At 50.9% G+C, this 15,633-nt stretch overlaps 1 protein-coding gene across 1 annotated transcript; it reads left to right on the top strand.

Moving 5' to 3' along the window:
- Positions 1-8,910: 8,910 nt before the first annotated feature.
- Podnl1 (podocan like 1) lies at positions 8,911-15,442 on the top strand. The gene is made up of 10 exons (XM_036188254.1): positions 8,911-9,026; positions 9,150-9,368; positions 9,927-10,020; positions 10,286-10,350; positions 10,482-10,591; positions 11,358-11,514; positions 11,772-11,887; positions 13,084-13,741; positions 14,779-14,927; positions 15,003-15,442. The coding sequence occupies exons 1-10, from the start codon at positions 8,982-8,984 to the stop codon at positions 15,133-15,135; spliced, it is 1,746 nt and encodes a 581-aa protein (XP_036044147.1). The 5' UTR covers positions 8,911-8,981; the 3' UTR covers positions 15,136-15,442.
- The last annotated feature ends 191 nt before the right edge of the window (positions 15,443-15,633 follow it).

Genomic DNA, 15,633 nt, shown 5'->3' on the forward strand with positions numbered 1-15,633 from the left:
GAAGGAATGAAAAACCTGTTTTCCATCCAGAAGGCTGGAACAGACACGCTTTCTGGCCTAGTGACCTTAGCACAATCTGTGTGGCTGGACTTTCCAGCACTGGACCCTTCTCCAGACTCTTCTTGTAAACTTAGTTTTCTCAGTCAATAGACAGAACCTATCTTTATGGAAGGTGCCACATTTTACAACGAAATTTGATGTAGTCACATCTGATCTGTATTTAGCTTCTTTACTCGAAGAGATTTAGGTATGCTTTGTTGTGCAAGTGTTGTGCAAGAGGGATTGAGTTCAGCATCACAAGAGTTTTCACTAGATGGTGCTGTGCTTAAATAGGACTAAAATAAACCACCCAGGTCAGACTCCCAAAGTGTGAGCCAACGGTGGCTACTGAGCAGTGTGCTGAACTGTCTTCTTGGCTCCCAAAGCACCTGCTCTGCTGCCTGTGAAGGTCACAGAGACACCCCACCTCTGGCCTGCCCCAGCCGGTCTCTCTGGGTCTGTTGTTGTTTTGCTTTTGGGCTTCTGATGGTAAATTTTGGATCCTTCTGCTTCCACTTCCAAGTGCTGGGATTACAGGCATTGGCCGCCATGAACTACTTGGTTTTGGTTTTTTTTTTTTTTGTTGAGACAGAGTCTTATGTATCTCAGGCTGAACTCACTGTGAGGCACAGGCTGGCCTTGAACTTCTGATCCTCCAGCTTCCACTTCCAATCTATCTGGATGGCAAATGTGTTATGACACATCCAGCTTCCAGTTGGTCTTGCTGCTGCAAGACCTCCATGTCAGGCAGCCTCTCCACAAACACCCTGAGATGCTAAATGGTCTGTTAGTTCTCTGTCCCCCTCCATCTCTTTCTTGAGACCCAAACTCACAGTCATCCTCTGTCTCAGCCTTCTGAGTGTTATGATTACAGGTGAGACCTACTACATTCAGCACAAGAACACCCTTCAACATCTTTGCAAATTTTAGATAAAAGTAAACTGGTTTCCAGCTGGGCGGTGGTGGCACACACCTTTAATCCCAGCACTCGGGAGGCAGAGCCAGTCGGATCTCTGTGGGTTCGAGGCCAGCCTGGTCTACAGAGTGAGTTCCAGGACATGTACAAATCTACACACTACACAAAGAAACCCTGCCATGAAAAACCAAAAAAAAAAAAAAAAAAAAAAAAAAAAAAAAAACTGGTTTCCAAATAAAAGCTTGAGGACTGTTGGGCTTGGTGGCGCACACCTATAATCCCAGCACTCTGGAGGCAGAGACAGATGGATCTCTGTGAGTTCCAGGACAGCCAAGACTGCATATAGAGACCCTGTCTAAAGAAAAGAAAACTACCTTTAGGGCCTTTGATGTGTCCCAGTGGGTAAAGGTGCTTGCCACCAAGCCTGATAACCTATATTTGGCCTCTGGAACCCACATGATGGAAGGAAAGACTCGACTCCTACAAGGTTCCCTCCAAGCTACACAAGCCCACCATGGCACACACATGCACACACACTATATTGCAAATAGTAATATATGTAATAAGAGAAAAGCAACCCAGAGGTTGACTTAGCAGGCAGTTCTGGCATCCAAGGGCATCTGGCTACCGCCTTTGTATGAGTGAGTTTGTTAAGTACATAACAAGTCACAGTGAGATAATAAATAGTAAGTGATGTTAGTCTGATGATAGATACACAGATGATGGGTGGGTGGGTAGATGGGTGGATGGGTGGACGGGTGGATGGGTGGATGGATGATGATGGATGCATGGGTGGGTGGGTGAGTAGATGGATGGGTGGATGGATGTGTTGTGGGAATCTTTCTGGAATAAGCATCTCAATACCAATGAGAACGGAAGAGAAGAGATGTCACTGGTGGACCAAAGCCAGGACAGTCCTTGAAAGGCCTTGGTCCCACGTCCAGTTTTCATTCTCATTTTATACTCTTAAACCACAAATTGGGGCAAGCAAGCAAGCGAGATTTTACAGACTCGTATGTGGCAGTCACCCTTCCCCCCGCCCCCAGGCATGTGCTATAAGCTTTTTTGTAAGTTACTAAGGTGTAAGCTTTGGGAGTCAGGTGGTTGAGGGCAAGGACCTACTGTGTCAGGTATTTCTCCAGGTCATTCTGTTCCAGGTGGCAGGTTCCATGCTTGGAAATGAACAGTAGGAGCAATGCTTTAAGTAAATCGAATGCCCTGTCTCGAGAAAAAAAAAAAAAAAAGTCTGTTTTTGACCGTATTCAACTCCAGATGTGTTTCCCACTGAGCTTTTTCTCCGGGCTGAGCTTGCAGTTCTTTGTCTCACTCAGAATCTTTTATATTATGGGGCGAACAGTATGAGCAGTCGTCGACACTGCTCAAACGGTCCCGCCACCAGCTACCTCGGTCGGGGACACGGACTTTTCACTTGGGCTGTTCTGCTGTTCTCCCCGTGCAGAGTTGGGGGAGGGGCAGCCCGTCCCCAGACAAGGAGTCTTCCAGGACACTTACCATCGACAGAAGTGTTTGGGGCTGAATTAGGGCTGGCAGCCTCACTTACAGAGCTAAACTGTCAAATAGCACGTGACAATTGACCAACCCAGTGTCTACTGCAGCTGGGATGCTGGTGAAACCAGCTTCTTTGGTAAAAATGTTTATTATATTTTTTTGTGTGTCCATGTCCATGCGTGAGTATGGCACCTGTGTGGAGGTTAGAGGACAACCTGTAAGGTATTCTCCTCACACTGTGTGGGTCCCCTCAGCCCTTCCTGGAAATGCCTTCACAGACACACCCAGGAGCCTGTCTCTGAGTTGATCTCAGATCCAATCAGGTTGAAAAACGATGCTAAGCTTCGCAGGGCTAGGGAGAAGGCTCAGTCAGTAAACTGCAGCACAAACATGAAAAACTGAGTTTGAGCCTCAAAATTCATGTGTTAAAAAGTCACTTGGCACATGCCTTTATTTTTTATTTTATGCTTTTGGTTTTTCAAGACAAGGTTTCTCTGTGAAGCTTTGTGCCTTTCCTGGATCTCACTTTGTAGACCAGGCTGGCCTCAAACTCACAGAGATCCACCTGCCTCCCGAGGCACACGCCTTTAATCCCAGCACTTGGGAGACAGAGAGAGGCAGGATCTCGATGAGTTTGAGGACATCCTGGGCTACATAGCAAGTTCCAGGCCAGCCAGATATTCTTAATGAGACCCTGTCTAAAAACAATAAAATAAATAAAATAAAATAAAAATAGCCAGGCAGTTGTAGTGCATGCCTTTAATCCCAGCACTCGGAAGGTAGAGTCAGGCTGATCTCTGAGTTTGAGGCCAGCCTGGTCTACAGAGAGAGTTTCAGGACAGCCAGGACTACACAGAGAAATCCTGTTTCAAAAAACCAAATAAGCCAGGTGGTGATATCTCAGGCTTTTTTTTTTTTTTTTAAAGATTTATTTATTTATTATGTATACAGCATGTATGACTGCAGACCAGAAGAGGGCACCAGATCTCATTACAGATGGTTGTGATCCACCATGTGGTTGCTGGGAATTGAACCCAGGACCTCTGAAAGAGCAGTCAATGCTCTTATCCTCTGAGCCACCTCCCCAGCCCAGTGCAGGCTCTTAATCCCAGCACTTGGGAGGCAGAGGCAGGTGGATCTCTGTGAGTTCAAGGCCAGGCTGGTATACAGAGCGAGTTTCAGGACAGCCAGGACTACACAGAGAAATATATAAGTGTGTTTGTTAGGGTTTCTATTGCTGTGAAGAGACTCCATGACCATGGCAACTCTTATAAAGGAGACCATTTAATTGGGTGCCTTACAGTTCAGAAGTTCAGTCCACTATCATCATGGTGGGACATGGTGGTGTGCAGGCAGACATGGTGCTGGAGAAGTGGCTGAGAGTTCTCCATCTTGTGCAGGCAACAGGAAGTGAACTAAGATACTGGGCATGGCTTGAGCATACATAAGACCTCAAAGCCCATCTCCATAGTGACAGACTTCCTTCAACAAAGCCACACCCACCTCCTAATAGTGCCTCTTCCTTATGAGCTTATGGGGGTCAATTACATTCACACTACCACAGTGTGTATGCACCATGATGCGCATGTGGAGGCCTAAGGTCAATTTGCAGGAGTTGGCTATCTCCTTCTCCATGTGGGGCCCAGGGACTGAACTCAAATTATCAGGCCTGACAGTAAGTGCCTTTACCCCCTGTACCATCTTGCCAACCTGGTGTGGTTTTTGTTTGTTTGTTTGTTTATTTTTATTTATTTATTTATTTTTAGTTAGGGTCTCATGTAGCTCAGGCTAGTCTTAAACTCATGATCCCCCTGCCTCCTTCTCCTTGTGCTAGGCTCACAGGCGTTATCACAGAAGGTTCCCCATATTTTTGATCACAAGACACATTCCAGAAGACAGATGTTGGTACAACCCGATGACGTGTGGATTTAGTTGGAAATTACAGCAGTGTACAGTATGGCAGACCACACTTTCTGTCCTCTGAATCACTAACCAGACATGGAAAACAGGCCCCGGGCACAAGAGTGAAGCACATGGAATTAGACATTATAGTTCCTCTCCACAGTCAGCTTGCATTGCACTAGCTTTTTTATTGTTTTGCCCCTTCTGGTTTGTTTAGGAAAGGGTCTAATGTAACCCAAGGCCTTGGTTAAGGTTTCTGTTGCTGTGATAAAACACCATGATCACAAGCAACTTGGAGAGGAAACTATTTCATCTTACAACTCCCAGGTCACACTCCATCACTGAGGGCAGTCAGTGCAGGCACTCGAGGCAGGAACCCAGAGGCAGGAACTGATCCATGGAGGAGTGCTGCCTCCTAATGTGATCCTCCTCATGGTTTGTTTGCTGTTTTCTTATGTAACCCACAGCCACCTCCCAGGATTGGAACTGCCCAACCCTGTAGGCCAATCTGATGGAGTTGTTTTTATTAGTTGAGAGCCCCTCTTCCCAAATGACTCTGGCCTGGGTCATAAGACCAGCACACGCAGGCCGGCCTGGAACTCCACTGTAGCCGAGGGTGGAATGCTGGGATTCCAGCTGTGTACTCTCAGACTTGGCTTATTTAGGGCTGGAGATGGAACCCAGGGCCCAGTGCATGCTAGGCAAGTACCCCACCCAGCCATGCCTTTAGCCCTTCTGTTTTTAGATTATTGTATTGTAATGTGTATGAGTGTTTTCTCTGCACAATTTGCAGGCAGTGTGCCATCAACTCACTTTTTTTTTCAGTCATCTTGGATGTTCAGAGTCTCCTCATCAGTCCTTACTGCTTATATAGCCTTGGGGAAGGAGGAGCTTGTCCATCTGCTAGGTTTAGGGACCTCCTAAGACTTGTGAGTTGTTTACTGACTGAGTCTTAATGAGCCTCTGATCATAGATCATCTTTATAAAAAAAAAAAAATGACTTATTTATTTTATGTACAATGGTGTTTTAGTACTACTAGAAATGGAGTTACAGACAATTGTGAACTGCCACGTGGGTGCTGGGAATTGAACCCAGGTCTTCTGGAAGAGCAGTTAATGCTCTTAACTGCTGAGCCATCTCTCCAGCCTCTTGTCATCATCTTTTTTTTTTTTTTTTTAATGTCTCGTCCTGAACCATTTTAGACCCTGCTTCAGTTCTTCTTTTATTTTTTAAAGATTTCTTTATTACACATACAGTGTTCTGTCTATGTGCCAGAAGAGGGCACCAGATCTCATTACAGACGGTTGTGAGCCACCATGTGGGTGCTGGGACTTGAACTCAGGACCTCTGGAAGAGCAATCGGTGCTCTTAACCTCTGAGCCATTTCTCCAGCCCTCATCTTTTTTTTTTTTTTTTTGGTTTTTTCGAGACAGGGTTTCTCTGTGTAGCTTTGCGCCTTTCCTGGAACTCGCTTTGGAGACCAGGCTGGCCTCGAACTCACAGAGATCCACCTGGCTCTGCCTCCCAAGTGCTGGGATTAAAGGCATTCGCCACCACTGTCCAGCTTTCAACTTCTGTGTCTTAAGGAATCTCCTTTACATAGCAAACTTTTTGTTGGACTTCTTCTGCAGGACCAACAGCTCCCCAGTAATGATCCAGAAAATTATTTTAATTATGGAAGCTTGGCCTTAGCTGTTCTTCAACTAGCTCTTATAACTTAATTAACCCATGTTTTTCATCTACCTTCTATCAGTTACCTCTTAAATTTTTTTTTTCTTGAGACAGGGTTTCTTTGTGTAGCCCTGGCTGTCCTAGAGCTAGCTTTGTAGACCAGGTTAGCCTTGAACTCACAGAGATTAAAGGCATGCGCATATGTGCATGCCACCGCCACCACCGTGCGTCTGCTGTTACCTCTTCTTAATAAAGTGCATCCGACTTGCTCTGATTCTGCTGGTGAAATCTGTGAGCCCAGATTTCTCCTTTTCTTTCCCTCTCTCCCCCAAATCCCACCTGTCCTCTCCTGTATAGCTATTGGCCATTCAGCTCTTTAATAAACTGATTGTAGCAATACATCTTCACACAGTGTACAAATATGCCACAACACCTTTAGAACTGTTTGGGAGTTCTGGATTCTTTTCAGTCACTGACCAATGCAAGTTACAGTGAAAAAAGGTTCCTTTCATCTGACACAGCTCCTAATCTGCTGCTGAGGGCCACTGGGACAGGGACTAGAGCAGCATCACTGTGCAGAGGAGGGCTGTTCCCTGGCCTGCTCCCCGGCTGGCCCAAGCTCAAGCTTGGCTATCTTTCCTACACGCTCAGAGGCCCTGGAGCTGGAGTTACATGAGTTGGGAACTGAAGTCAGTCCTTTGGAAGAGCAGCCAGCACTCGGAATCACCTCTCCAACCTCAGTTATTTTCTTTGGCAGCCCTTTGAGGAAGGGGTCTGTTGTGGGAATTTAGCAGAGTCACTGTGTCCAGAGTAGACATTAGAATGAATATCTGTTTTCTAGAAGTACTTTGATCTTGAAGAATCCTTGTGGAAAACAGTGATTATTTTCTGTAATATGTTGAATTGTTTTACTGAGGGGCTATTGCTGCCATCCCATGACTTTGGTCACAAGACACCTCAGGCACACTGAGGCTCTTGTATTATTGTGTACTGCAAACAGACTAGAGTCATGGGGGCATGGGATGCTCTCCTTTACTAAATTAGATAGGGACCTTGGTATGAGAAAATACTTTGTGTAATGATCAATAAATACATCTTTGAAGCCGGGCAGTGGTGGTGCACGCCTGTAATCCCAGCACTCGGGAAGCAGAGGCAGGCGGATCTCTGTGAGTTTGAGGCCAGCCTGGTCTACAGAGCTAGTCCAGGACAGGCTCCAAAGCTACACAGAAACCCTGTCTCAAGAAAAAAAAAAAAAAAATCTTTGTATGGCTATTCAGGGTTTAGTTCATCTAAGAGGCTGGACCTTCTTCCTGCTGCCACATAACCCTTAAAATTTCATTTCAGAGCCCGGGCGGTGGTGGTGGTTCACGCCTTTAATCCCAGCACTCAGGAGGCAGAGCCAGGTGGATCTCTGTGAGTTCCAGACCAACTTGGTCTACTGAGCCAGTTCTAGGACAGGCTCCAAAGCTACACAGCGAAACCCTATCTTGAAACCTCCCCCGCACCGGACTCCCATGTCAAAAAAAACCAACCAAACAAAAACCCACAATTTCCATCTTAGAGTGCCTTCTTTCTTCAGTCAACCCCTGCTGCATGGTGTACCCTACAGGGGTCTTTTTTCATACACTTTGGACACACTGTTTTTGAGACAGGGTCTTATGCAGCAGGCACTGGCCTCGACTAGACTCTTTTTGCCTTGGTCTCCCTAAGTTCTATAATGATAGGCCTGTGCCACAGGCTGCCCACTAGCTACATTGGCTTATTGAACTCTACAATGTTTCTGGAAGGTCAGACAACCTTAACCAATTACAAAAAGGGAAGCCAAGCCGGGCAGTGGTGGTGCACATGCCCTGTAATCCCAGCACTCAGGAGGCAGAGGCAGGCAGATCTCTGTGAGTTTCGAGGCCAGCCTGGTCTACAGAGTGAAATTTAGGATGTGAGGTACCCCAAAACAGCTTGACCACACAGCTGCCATGACAGGCTTAGAGGCCCAGGCACAGCTTCTGGCAGACCCCACCTAGTAGGGCCTGGGTCTAAGGGGAACTACCTGAAATTCCAAACATTCCCTATACCCCTAGACAAGTGTCAGCCAACCAGGGTCCTGAACCCTGGAAATCCCCTCACCCCAACCTCTGCTATGATAAAAACCCCACCACCTGAGCTCTGGGCTCTCACCGCTGCATCAGACAGAGAGTCCAAGCTCAGAGCTTTTACATATGAGATTCAATTTCCATGTGGTCTTTTGGGGGTCCCTACGATCTGGGCATAACAAGGACAGGCTCCAAAGCTACACTGAGAAACCCTGTCTCAAAAAAACCAAAAACCCAAACCAAACCAAACCAAAAAGCAAGAAGGGATGCTGAGGCACAGAGCCCAGGTTCAAACAGGCTGACCAGCCCCTAGCTCACATGGCTAGCCACTAGCCTCTGTTCCCTTTCCATTAATTTCCTTCCAAGAGCCATGACTGTTTGGGGAGTGGGCTGTGGCTGCCAGCCAGACATGAGAAGGAAAGACCAAGCCTCACTTGAGTCCTCCTGGCTTCATCTCCCTGGGGACTCCCTAATGCCTCCCCCATCCACTGGCACCCCTGTTCCTGCCTGTGGTCAGCCCAAATACCAGATCGGGTGACTCTTAGCCTCTCCTCAAACATTGCTCGTCACTGTGGCTCAGTCTAGGCTGGCTGAGGTTATGAAAATAGAGCTGGGGTGGGTGGAGCAGGCAGGGATCTGTAGGATGGGCTAGACGAGCCTTGCCACCCTATCCAGCCCTCTGCCTGCCCTCTTCAGGGAGGGGGGTGGTCATCCTCCCAGGCCCTGTGGTATAGCTCTGTAGCTGTGTGTGTGTGTGTGTGTGTGTGTGTGTGTGTGTGTGTGTGTGTGTGTGTGGTGTCCTATGCTGAGAGATGGAGGGTAGTGTAGTCACAGGGGACATTGGAGGAAGTGAATGTTGGACCGGAGCTTGAGAAGAGACACCACGGGACTGATTATGGTAAGGTAGGCAGGGAGGGTCTGCCCACCCCTACCGGGCTCTGCCCACTGTCTAGGTGGCCAAGCCTACTCTGCAGGAGGAACCTCTCACCAGGCTGACCTGTTGACCCTTGCTTTACCCCAGAGGTTTCAAGAGCTGCTGCTGCTCCTGATGCTGAGGTGGACAGCAGCACACGTGGAGGACCCTGCTTTCCCACACTTGGGTAACAGCTCACAGCCCCTGCTGAGGGCCTGTCCTTGGCCCTGTTCCTGTCCACGAGAGGACACAGTGGACTGTGCTGGCCTGGGCCTGAGGGTATTCCCAGACAATATCACCAGGACTACTAGGCACCTTTCCTTGCAGGTGAGGGCTGGGCAGGGTCCATGTGGGAGGTCCACACAGCAGAGGTGAACCTGCCCTTGCTCTGAGCCTTGCTAAACCAGGCCAAAGCCAGAGGTAGAAGCACACTGTGTGTTGGGAGAGCTGAGTTGGGGTCAGCATCTTAGGAGTTTTGATCAAAACACTGAGTTCTGGGGCAATGGCTGTGATGTTGGAGGTCATGGGAGTACTTTGGAAAGACTTGGGAAAAAGGGTGTTGGTAAGGATTCTGAAGCAGGAGGATGAAGACAACTTAGACTTCATCCTCTCCTGCACAGTGAAGCCTTGTGCGTGCGTGTGTGTGTGTGTGTGTGTGTGTGTGTGTGTGTGTGTGTGTGGTGTTGATTGGGGGTGATAGGCCTTGCAATCTCAAGGTTGTTTGGGGTCAAGGAATGGGATGTGTTCTTTTCTCCTCTCGTTTTTGGAGACATTAGGGATGAACCCAGGGCCTGTGGATGCTAAGCAAGTGGGCCACACTTCTAGGTTACAAGTTGAGGAGCAAGAGACAGGCATTGGTGTGAATGTCTTTACTCCCCCGGGCAGAACAACCGGCTGCAAGAGCTCCCCTACAACGAGCTCTCTCGCCTCCGTGGCTTGCGCACCCTGGACCTGCACAACAACCACATCTCCTCAGAGGGTGAGGAGGACCTCACGCTTGGAACAACCAGGTCCCAACCCCTCTCCACATCCGCTGTTTGCCGTCGTGGCCAGCTCTTTCGGGCTTTCCACAAATGCTGAGCACGGTGGAATTCAAGGGTTGGGGGAGGGCGGTGGCTGCGACAGGATGTGTGGGGGGGGGGGTGGGCACAAGCCTGGGAACTCACACTAGTCACTAGCCTGGGGAGTAGGCCTGTTGGAAGCGCTGGTCCTCTCATCCATTGCCCCACTGCGCTCCCACCCAGGCCTGCCTGATGAGGCCTTTGAGTCCCTCACCCAGCTGGAGCACTTCTATGTGGCCCACAACAAGGTGAGCCTGTATGTAGCCCTGAGAGGGTGCATCCTGCCTGGGGTCACCCAGGATGCAGGACCTGGGAGTGGGAGCTGGGGGCGGGAGGGCAGGAAACCGGGCACCCGGACCAGAAGCTGTTGCTGTTGCAGCTCTCCGTTGCACCCCAGTTCCTGCCCCGCTCCCTGCGTGTCGCCGACCTGGCTGCCAATGAAGTGGCAGAAATCTTTCCTCTCACCTTTGGAGAGAAGCCTGAACTCCGGTAGCCTTAGCCCTGGTCCCGCCCCCATCCTTTGATGCCGGGAGAAAGAGGCCAGCCCTGGGAAGCATGCACATGGCTTTGCATAGGAAGAAGCAGAGGGCAGCCCTGTTTTGGAGGGTCTGAGGCATGGCTCCGCACTGGGGGTGGGGAGTCACAGAAGGCTGGGTTCTGTTCTGGGGACCCTGGGGCATGGCTTTGTGCTTGGGAGGAGGGGCTGTCAGGGAGCACTCAGATCAGTTTGGGGAGGGTCTGGGGCACTCAGCTCAGTTTGTGGAATATGTCCCTAAACTTGGGGTCCAAGGGACTTCAGCTTTGTGTAGGGAGTTATGGGTTCTAGCCCTGTAGTAGGGGGAGCTTGAGTGATAAGATAGGATCCCATACACTGTATCAAATGTCTAGACTAAGCTGGACGGTGGTGGTGGTGCATGCCTTTAATCCCAGCACTCGGGAGGCAGAGGCAGGTGGATCTCTGTGAATTTGAGGCCAGCCTGGTTTTCAATATGAGTTCCAGGACAGCCAGGACTATGCAGAGAAACCCTGTCTTGAAACAAAACAAAACAACTCTAGACTAGGATAGATACCATCTACTTCAACACACACACACACACACACACACACACACACACACACACACACACTTGCACTCACCCAGTCCCTCACTCTCAAACAGAAGCTATGGACAACCTGAGCTGGAGTTGAGGGGTCACCATTGGGGAGGGTGGTGTGCACATGCATAGGCTGGTAGCCGCAGCCTCACCCTTCTTAGGTCTGTGTACCTCCACAACAACCGACTGAGCAACTCTGGTTTGCCACCTGACACCTTCCATGGTTCAGAGGCCATTACCATCCTCAGTCTCTCCAGCAATGAGCTCAGCTACCTACCACCCAGCCTGCCAGCCTCCCTGGAGCGGCTTCACCTGCAGGTACCCTGCCTACCCCACACACGCCTGGGGCCAGGTCTCTTAACAGCAGCCTGTGCGATTTCCCCATCTGCTCCTTTTCCATCCTTTCAACTGCTCCCCAGAATTCCAGATGTTAGAACAATCACTTAGGACAAAACCCAAAAACTTCACCGCCTCGCACAAGCAAGACAAGCGCTAGACACTTTACTCACGAGCCTCCTGTGGCTGCCGTGGCTGTGCGTGCCAGACCCTCTATTCATCCCCTCTCCTCCCTCCAGAACAATCTCATCTCCAGGGTGCCCAGAGGAGCGCTGAGCCGGCAGACTCAGCTCCGTGAGCTGTACCTGCAGCACAATCGGTTGGCAGATAGTGGCCTGGATGCAACTACCTTCAGGTAGGCACACAGCAGCTCTGTGCTAACAGCAGCCCCTCCTTTATAGGACTCCTAACCCAGGACTTCATTTAGTGAGTACCTATGCACACAGCTGTCCTGCCTGGCATAAAAGGTATTACTCTATGCCGTGATGCTTGGCAAGTGCCCTCGTCTCCGGCTACTCACTCTTGAGGTTCTATTACCCAATAGCTATGGTGTGTGTGTGTGTGTGTGTGTGTGTGTGTGTGTGTGTGTGTGTGAGAGAGAGAGAAGATGGAATCCAGGTTCTTGCATATGCTAGGAAACAAAACAAGTCTACCACCTAGCCACTCCCGGCCCTGGCCCCCCAAGATTCTAGACAGGAGTTCTGAGCTGCATCTTAGCTTTTATTTATTTGTTTGTTATTTATTGGACAGGGCCTTTCTGTGTAGCCGTGGTTGTCCTGGAACTTGTTATATAGCCCACACTGGCCTCCAACTCATTTAGCTCTGCCTTCCTCTGCATCTTGCTGGGACTAGGGACATATACCACAACGCCCAGCTTAACTTACTTGTTTTTATGCGTATGGGTGTTTTGTTTGCATGGACGTCTGTGCCTCATGTGTGGTGTGTGTGGTGTGTGTGCAATGCCTGAAGAGCTGTTAGAGTGGTGGATCTCCTGGGACTGGAGGTAAGACAGTTGAGAGCCACTATGTGGTGCTGTGATCTGAACCCTGGTCCTCTGGAGGAGCAGCCAGTGCTCTTAACTGCTGAGCCATCTCTCCAGTCCAGCCCCAGATTTTATGAAGGAGTTTGGCTACACATCATATGCCAGGTTGGCATGGAACTTGCAGCCCTCTTAGCTCAGCTCTTGAGTGCTGGGGTAGCCATAACTATTCTGGGCTGCCATGTGCACTTCTGTATCATACCAACCCAACTTTGTTGTTCCATCTCTCTCAGCTTAAAATCTCCAGTTTAAAGGAGTCCTGAAACTATTTCCTTTCCTTTCTGCTAAGATCTATAGGGTCCCCCCTCCTTTTTTGGGGGAACAGGGTCTCTCATTCTCAGTGTTACAATTCTGGCTGTTCTCAAACTCACTTTGTAGCCCAGGCTGGCCTCCTGCTCACAGAGACCCACTTGTCTCTCTCTCAAGTGCTGGGATTAAAGGCGTGAGCCAACAACGCCTGGCTGAGGTCCCTTTCTTGAAGTGACCATTCCATCATCCCTCTCTCCCATCAGCAAACTAAGCAGCCTTGAGTACCTGGACCTGTCCCACAACCAGCTGGCCACAGTGCCTGAGGGTCTCCCTGGAACCCTGACCATACTGCACCTGGGTCGCAACTGCATCCGGCAGGTGGAAGCGGTGAGGCTGCACAGAGCGAAGGGTCTGCGCTACCTGTTGCTGCAGCACAATGAGCTGGGGGCCTCGGCGCTGCCCGCGGGGACGCTGAGGCCTCTGCAGGCCCTGCATACGCTGCACCTCTACGGCAACAGGCTGGAGCGCGTGCCCCCAGCATTGCCGCGCCACCTGAAGGCCCTGGTGATGCCTCACAACCACGTGGCCGTGCTAGGTGCACGGGATCTGGTTTCCGCCCGAGCCCTGGCGGAGCTCAACCTGGCCTACAACCGCCTGACTAGCGTGCGCCTGCATCCTGGCGCCTTCCGCCGCCTGCGCTCCCTGCGCAACTTGGACCTGGCCGGCAACCAGCTGAGCCGGCTGCCGGAGGGCCTGCCCGCCAGTCTGTGCTCCTTGAGACTGCAGCGTAACCAACTGCGGGCCCTGGAGCCGGAGCCGCTGGCCGGCCTGAATAAACTGCAGGAGCTGAGCCTGGCGCACAACCGGCTCCGCGTGGGCGACATCGGGCCTGGCACCTGGCACGCGTTGCGGGCACTGCAGGTCAGGGGTTAACTACAGTGTGCTTATCTCCATCCCACCTTGGCCCAGCTACTCCCCAGCTCTGAGCCCGGGCATGCCACAGAGCCCCGTGTGGGCAGCCTGAGATGGCTAAAACAGACCCTTGTTTGGGTTGTTGCTGGTATGTCCCCACCTCCTGGGGGAGACGACTTCTGAGCACTCCTCCATTCTACCCGGAGGCTGTGCTCTGGCAACCCAGCTGGGCACAAGATAGGGCCCCTATCCCTTTCTGACCCCAAACGTCCTAGTTAGAGCCAGAGGCCATCTGGGTAATCACAGAAAACAGGTGTGAGAGAGGGGAGGCGCATGGCCAGGGGTGGGGGTGGGGGTGGGGATGGGGGGGGGGTGGGGTGACTGAAGTAGGAGTCGGATTTGAAACCAGCCAGCGGAGAGGCTACGGAAAGGAAAGAAAGGGGATGAAGAAAAAACAGGGTGTTATTGAGGAGGACCAGTATCTTCACATCCTTGTGTCTTGCTGAATCAGGCAGGGGGAGACCACATCTACCTGTACCTCTCTCTCTCTCTCTTTTTTCTTTCTAAGATTTATTTATTTATTATGTATACAGCACGTATGACTGAAGGCCAGAAGAGGGCACCAGATCTCATTACAGATGGTTGTGAGCCACCATGTGGTTGCTGGGAATTGAACTCAGGACCTCTGGAAGAGCAGTCAGTGCTCTTAACCACTGAGCCATCTCTCCAGCTCCCATCTCTCCCCCCCCCCTCTCTCCCCCCTCACCCCCCCTCGCTGAGGATTGAACCCAGGGCCTTACACTTGCTAGGCAAGTGCTCTACCACTGAGCTAAATCCCCAAGCCCTGTACCTCTTGATAAGATAGAAATAGATCGGGCTCAGCAGATCTCTATGGAGTGAAAGAATTTGACAACCATTAGGGAACAGAGATCTGGAGGAGGCCTAGCTGGGCATGGGAGAGGCAGAGGACCGGGAGGTGAGGGCTGGAAGCTCTTTGGGTGTGAGGCCCAGGCCCTGAGCCCACCTCGATGCTGTGTGCCTGTCAGGTGCTGGATCTGAGCCACAACGAGCTATCCTTTGTGCCCCCTGACCTGCCTGAGGCCCTGGAGGAGCTGCACCTGCAGGCTAACCGTATCAGCCACGTGGGCCCAGAGGCCTTCCTCAGCACACCCCACCTTCGTGCTCTCTTTCTGAGGTGAGGGGCAGGGGAGTCCAGATGGCGACAGCAACTCTTCGGCCACTGCCCTAACACCCCTGCCTCTCTGCACAGGGCCAACAGGCTTCATAGGACAAGCATCGCGGCTGAGGCCTTCCTGGGGCTTACACACCTACTTGTGGTAGACACCGCAGAAAACCCAGAACAGGTCCTGGTCCGGCTGCCACCCAAGGGCCGGGGGCCCTGAGCCCTGAGGGCTAGCCAAGTAGCCCTGACCTGAGTGCTGACTGACGGTGGGCTAAGAAAGTTCTAGTTGGGCCTTGGAGACTGGGCCTGTTTGCTCAGAGCTGGCCAGTGCACCAGGAATGGGTGTCCACTATAGGTGGGGGTTGGGGTAAAGCAGGAAGTGTGACAACTTAACATTCTGGGGTGTAGACTGCACCTCCCACCAGCTGGTGGTGGGGAAAATAAACTGGACCTCTTTCCATGTTCATACGGATATGGACTCAGTGCCCTCTGGGACCCATCTCTTCCCTACACCTCAGGGAAATATCTTTTTCATCCCTGAGACCAAGTGGAGAGACAAGGCTCTAGGATCTGAAGTCAGACAGTTTGGTCCCATGGACAGTGACTGATGTGGATGACCTGAGACAGACACGTGGGTCATTAACCACAAAGGGCCCAAGCCACGGTCTCATCCAGGCCTTTCCAGGGAACTGGGCTGGGTGGGGAGGCCCAGGCTAGC

This window comes from Onychomys torridus, chromosome 5 (assembly GCF_903995425.1).
Source record: "Onychomys torridus chromosome 5, mOncTor1.1, whole genome shotgun sequence".
Lineage (NCBI taxonomy): Eukaryota > Metazoa > Chordata > Mammalia > Rodentia > Cricetidae > Onychomys > Onychomys torridus.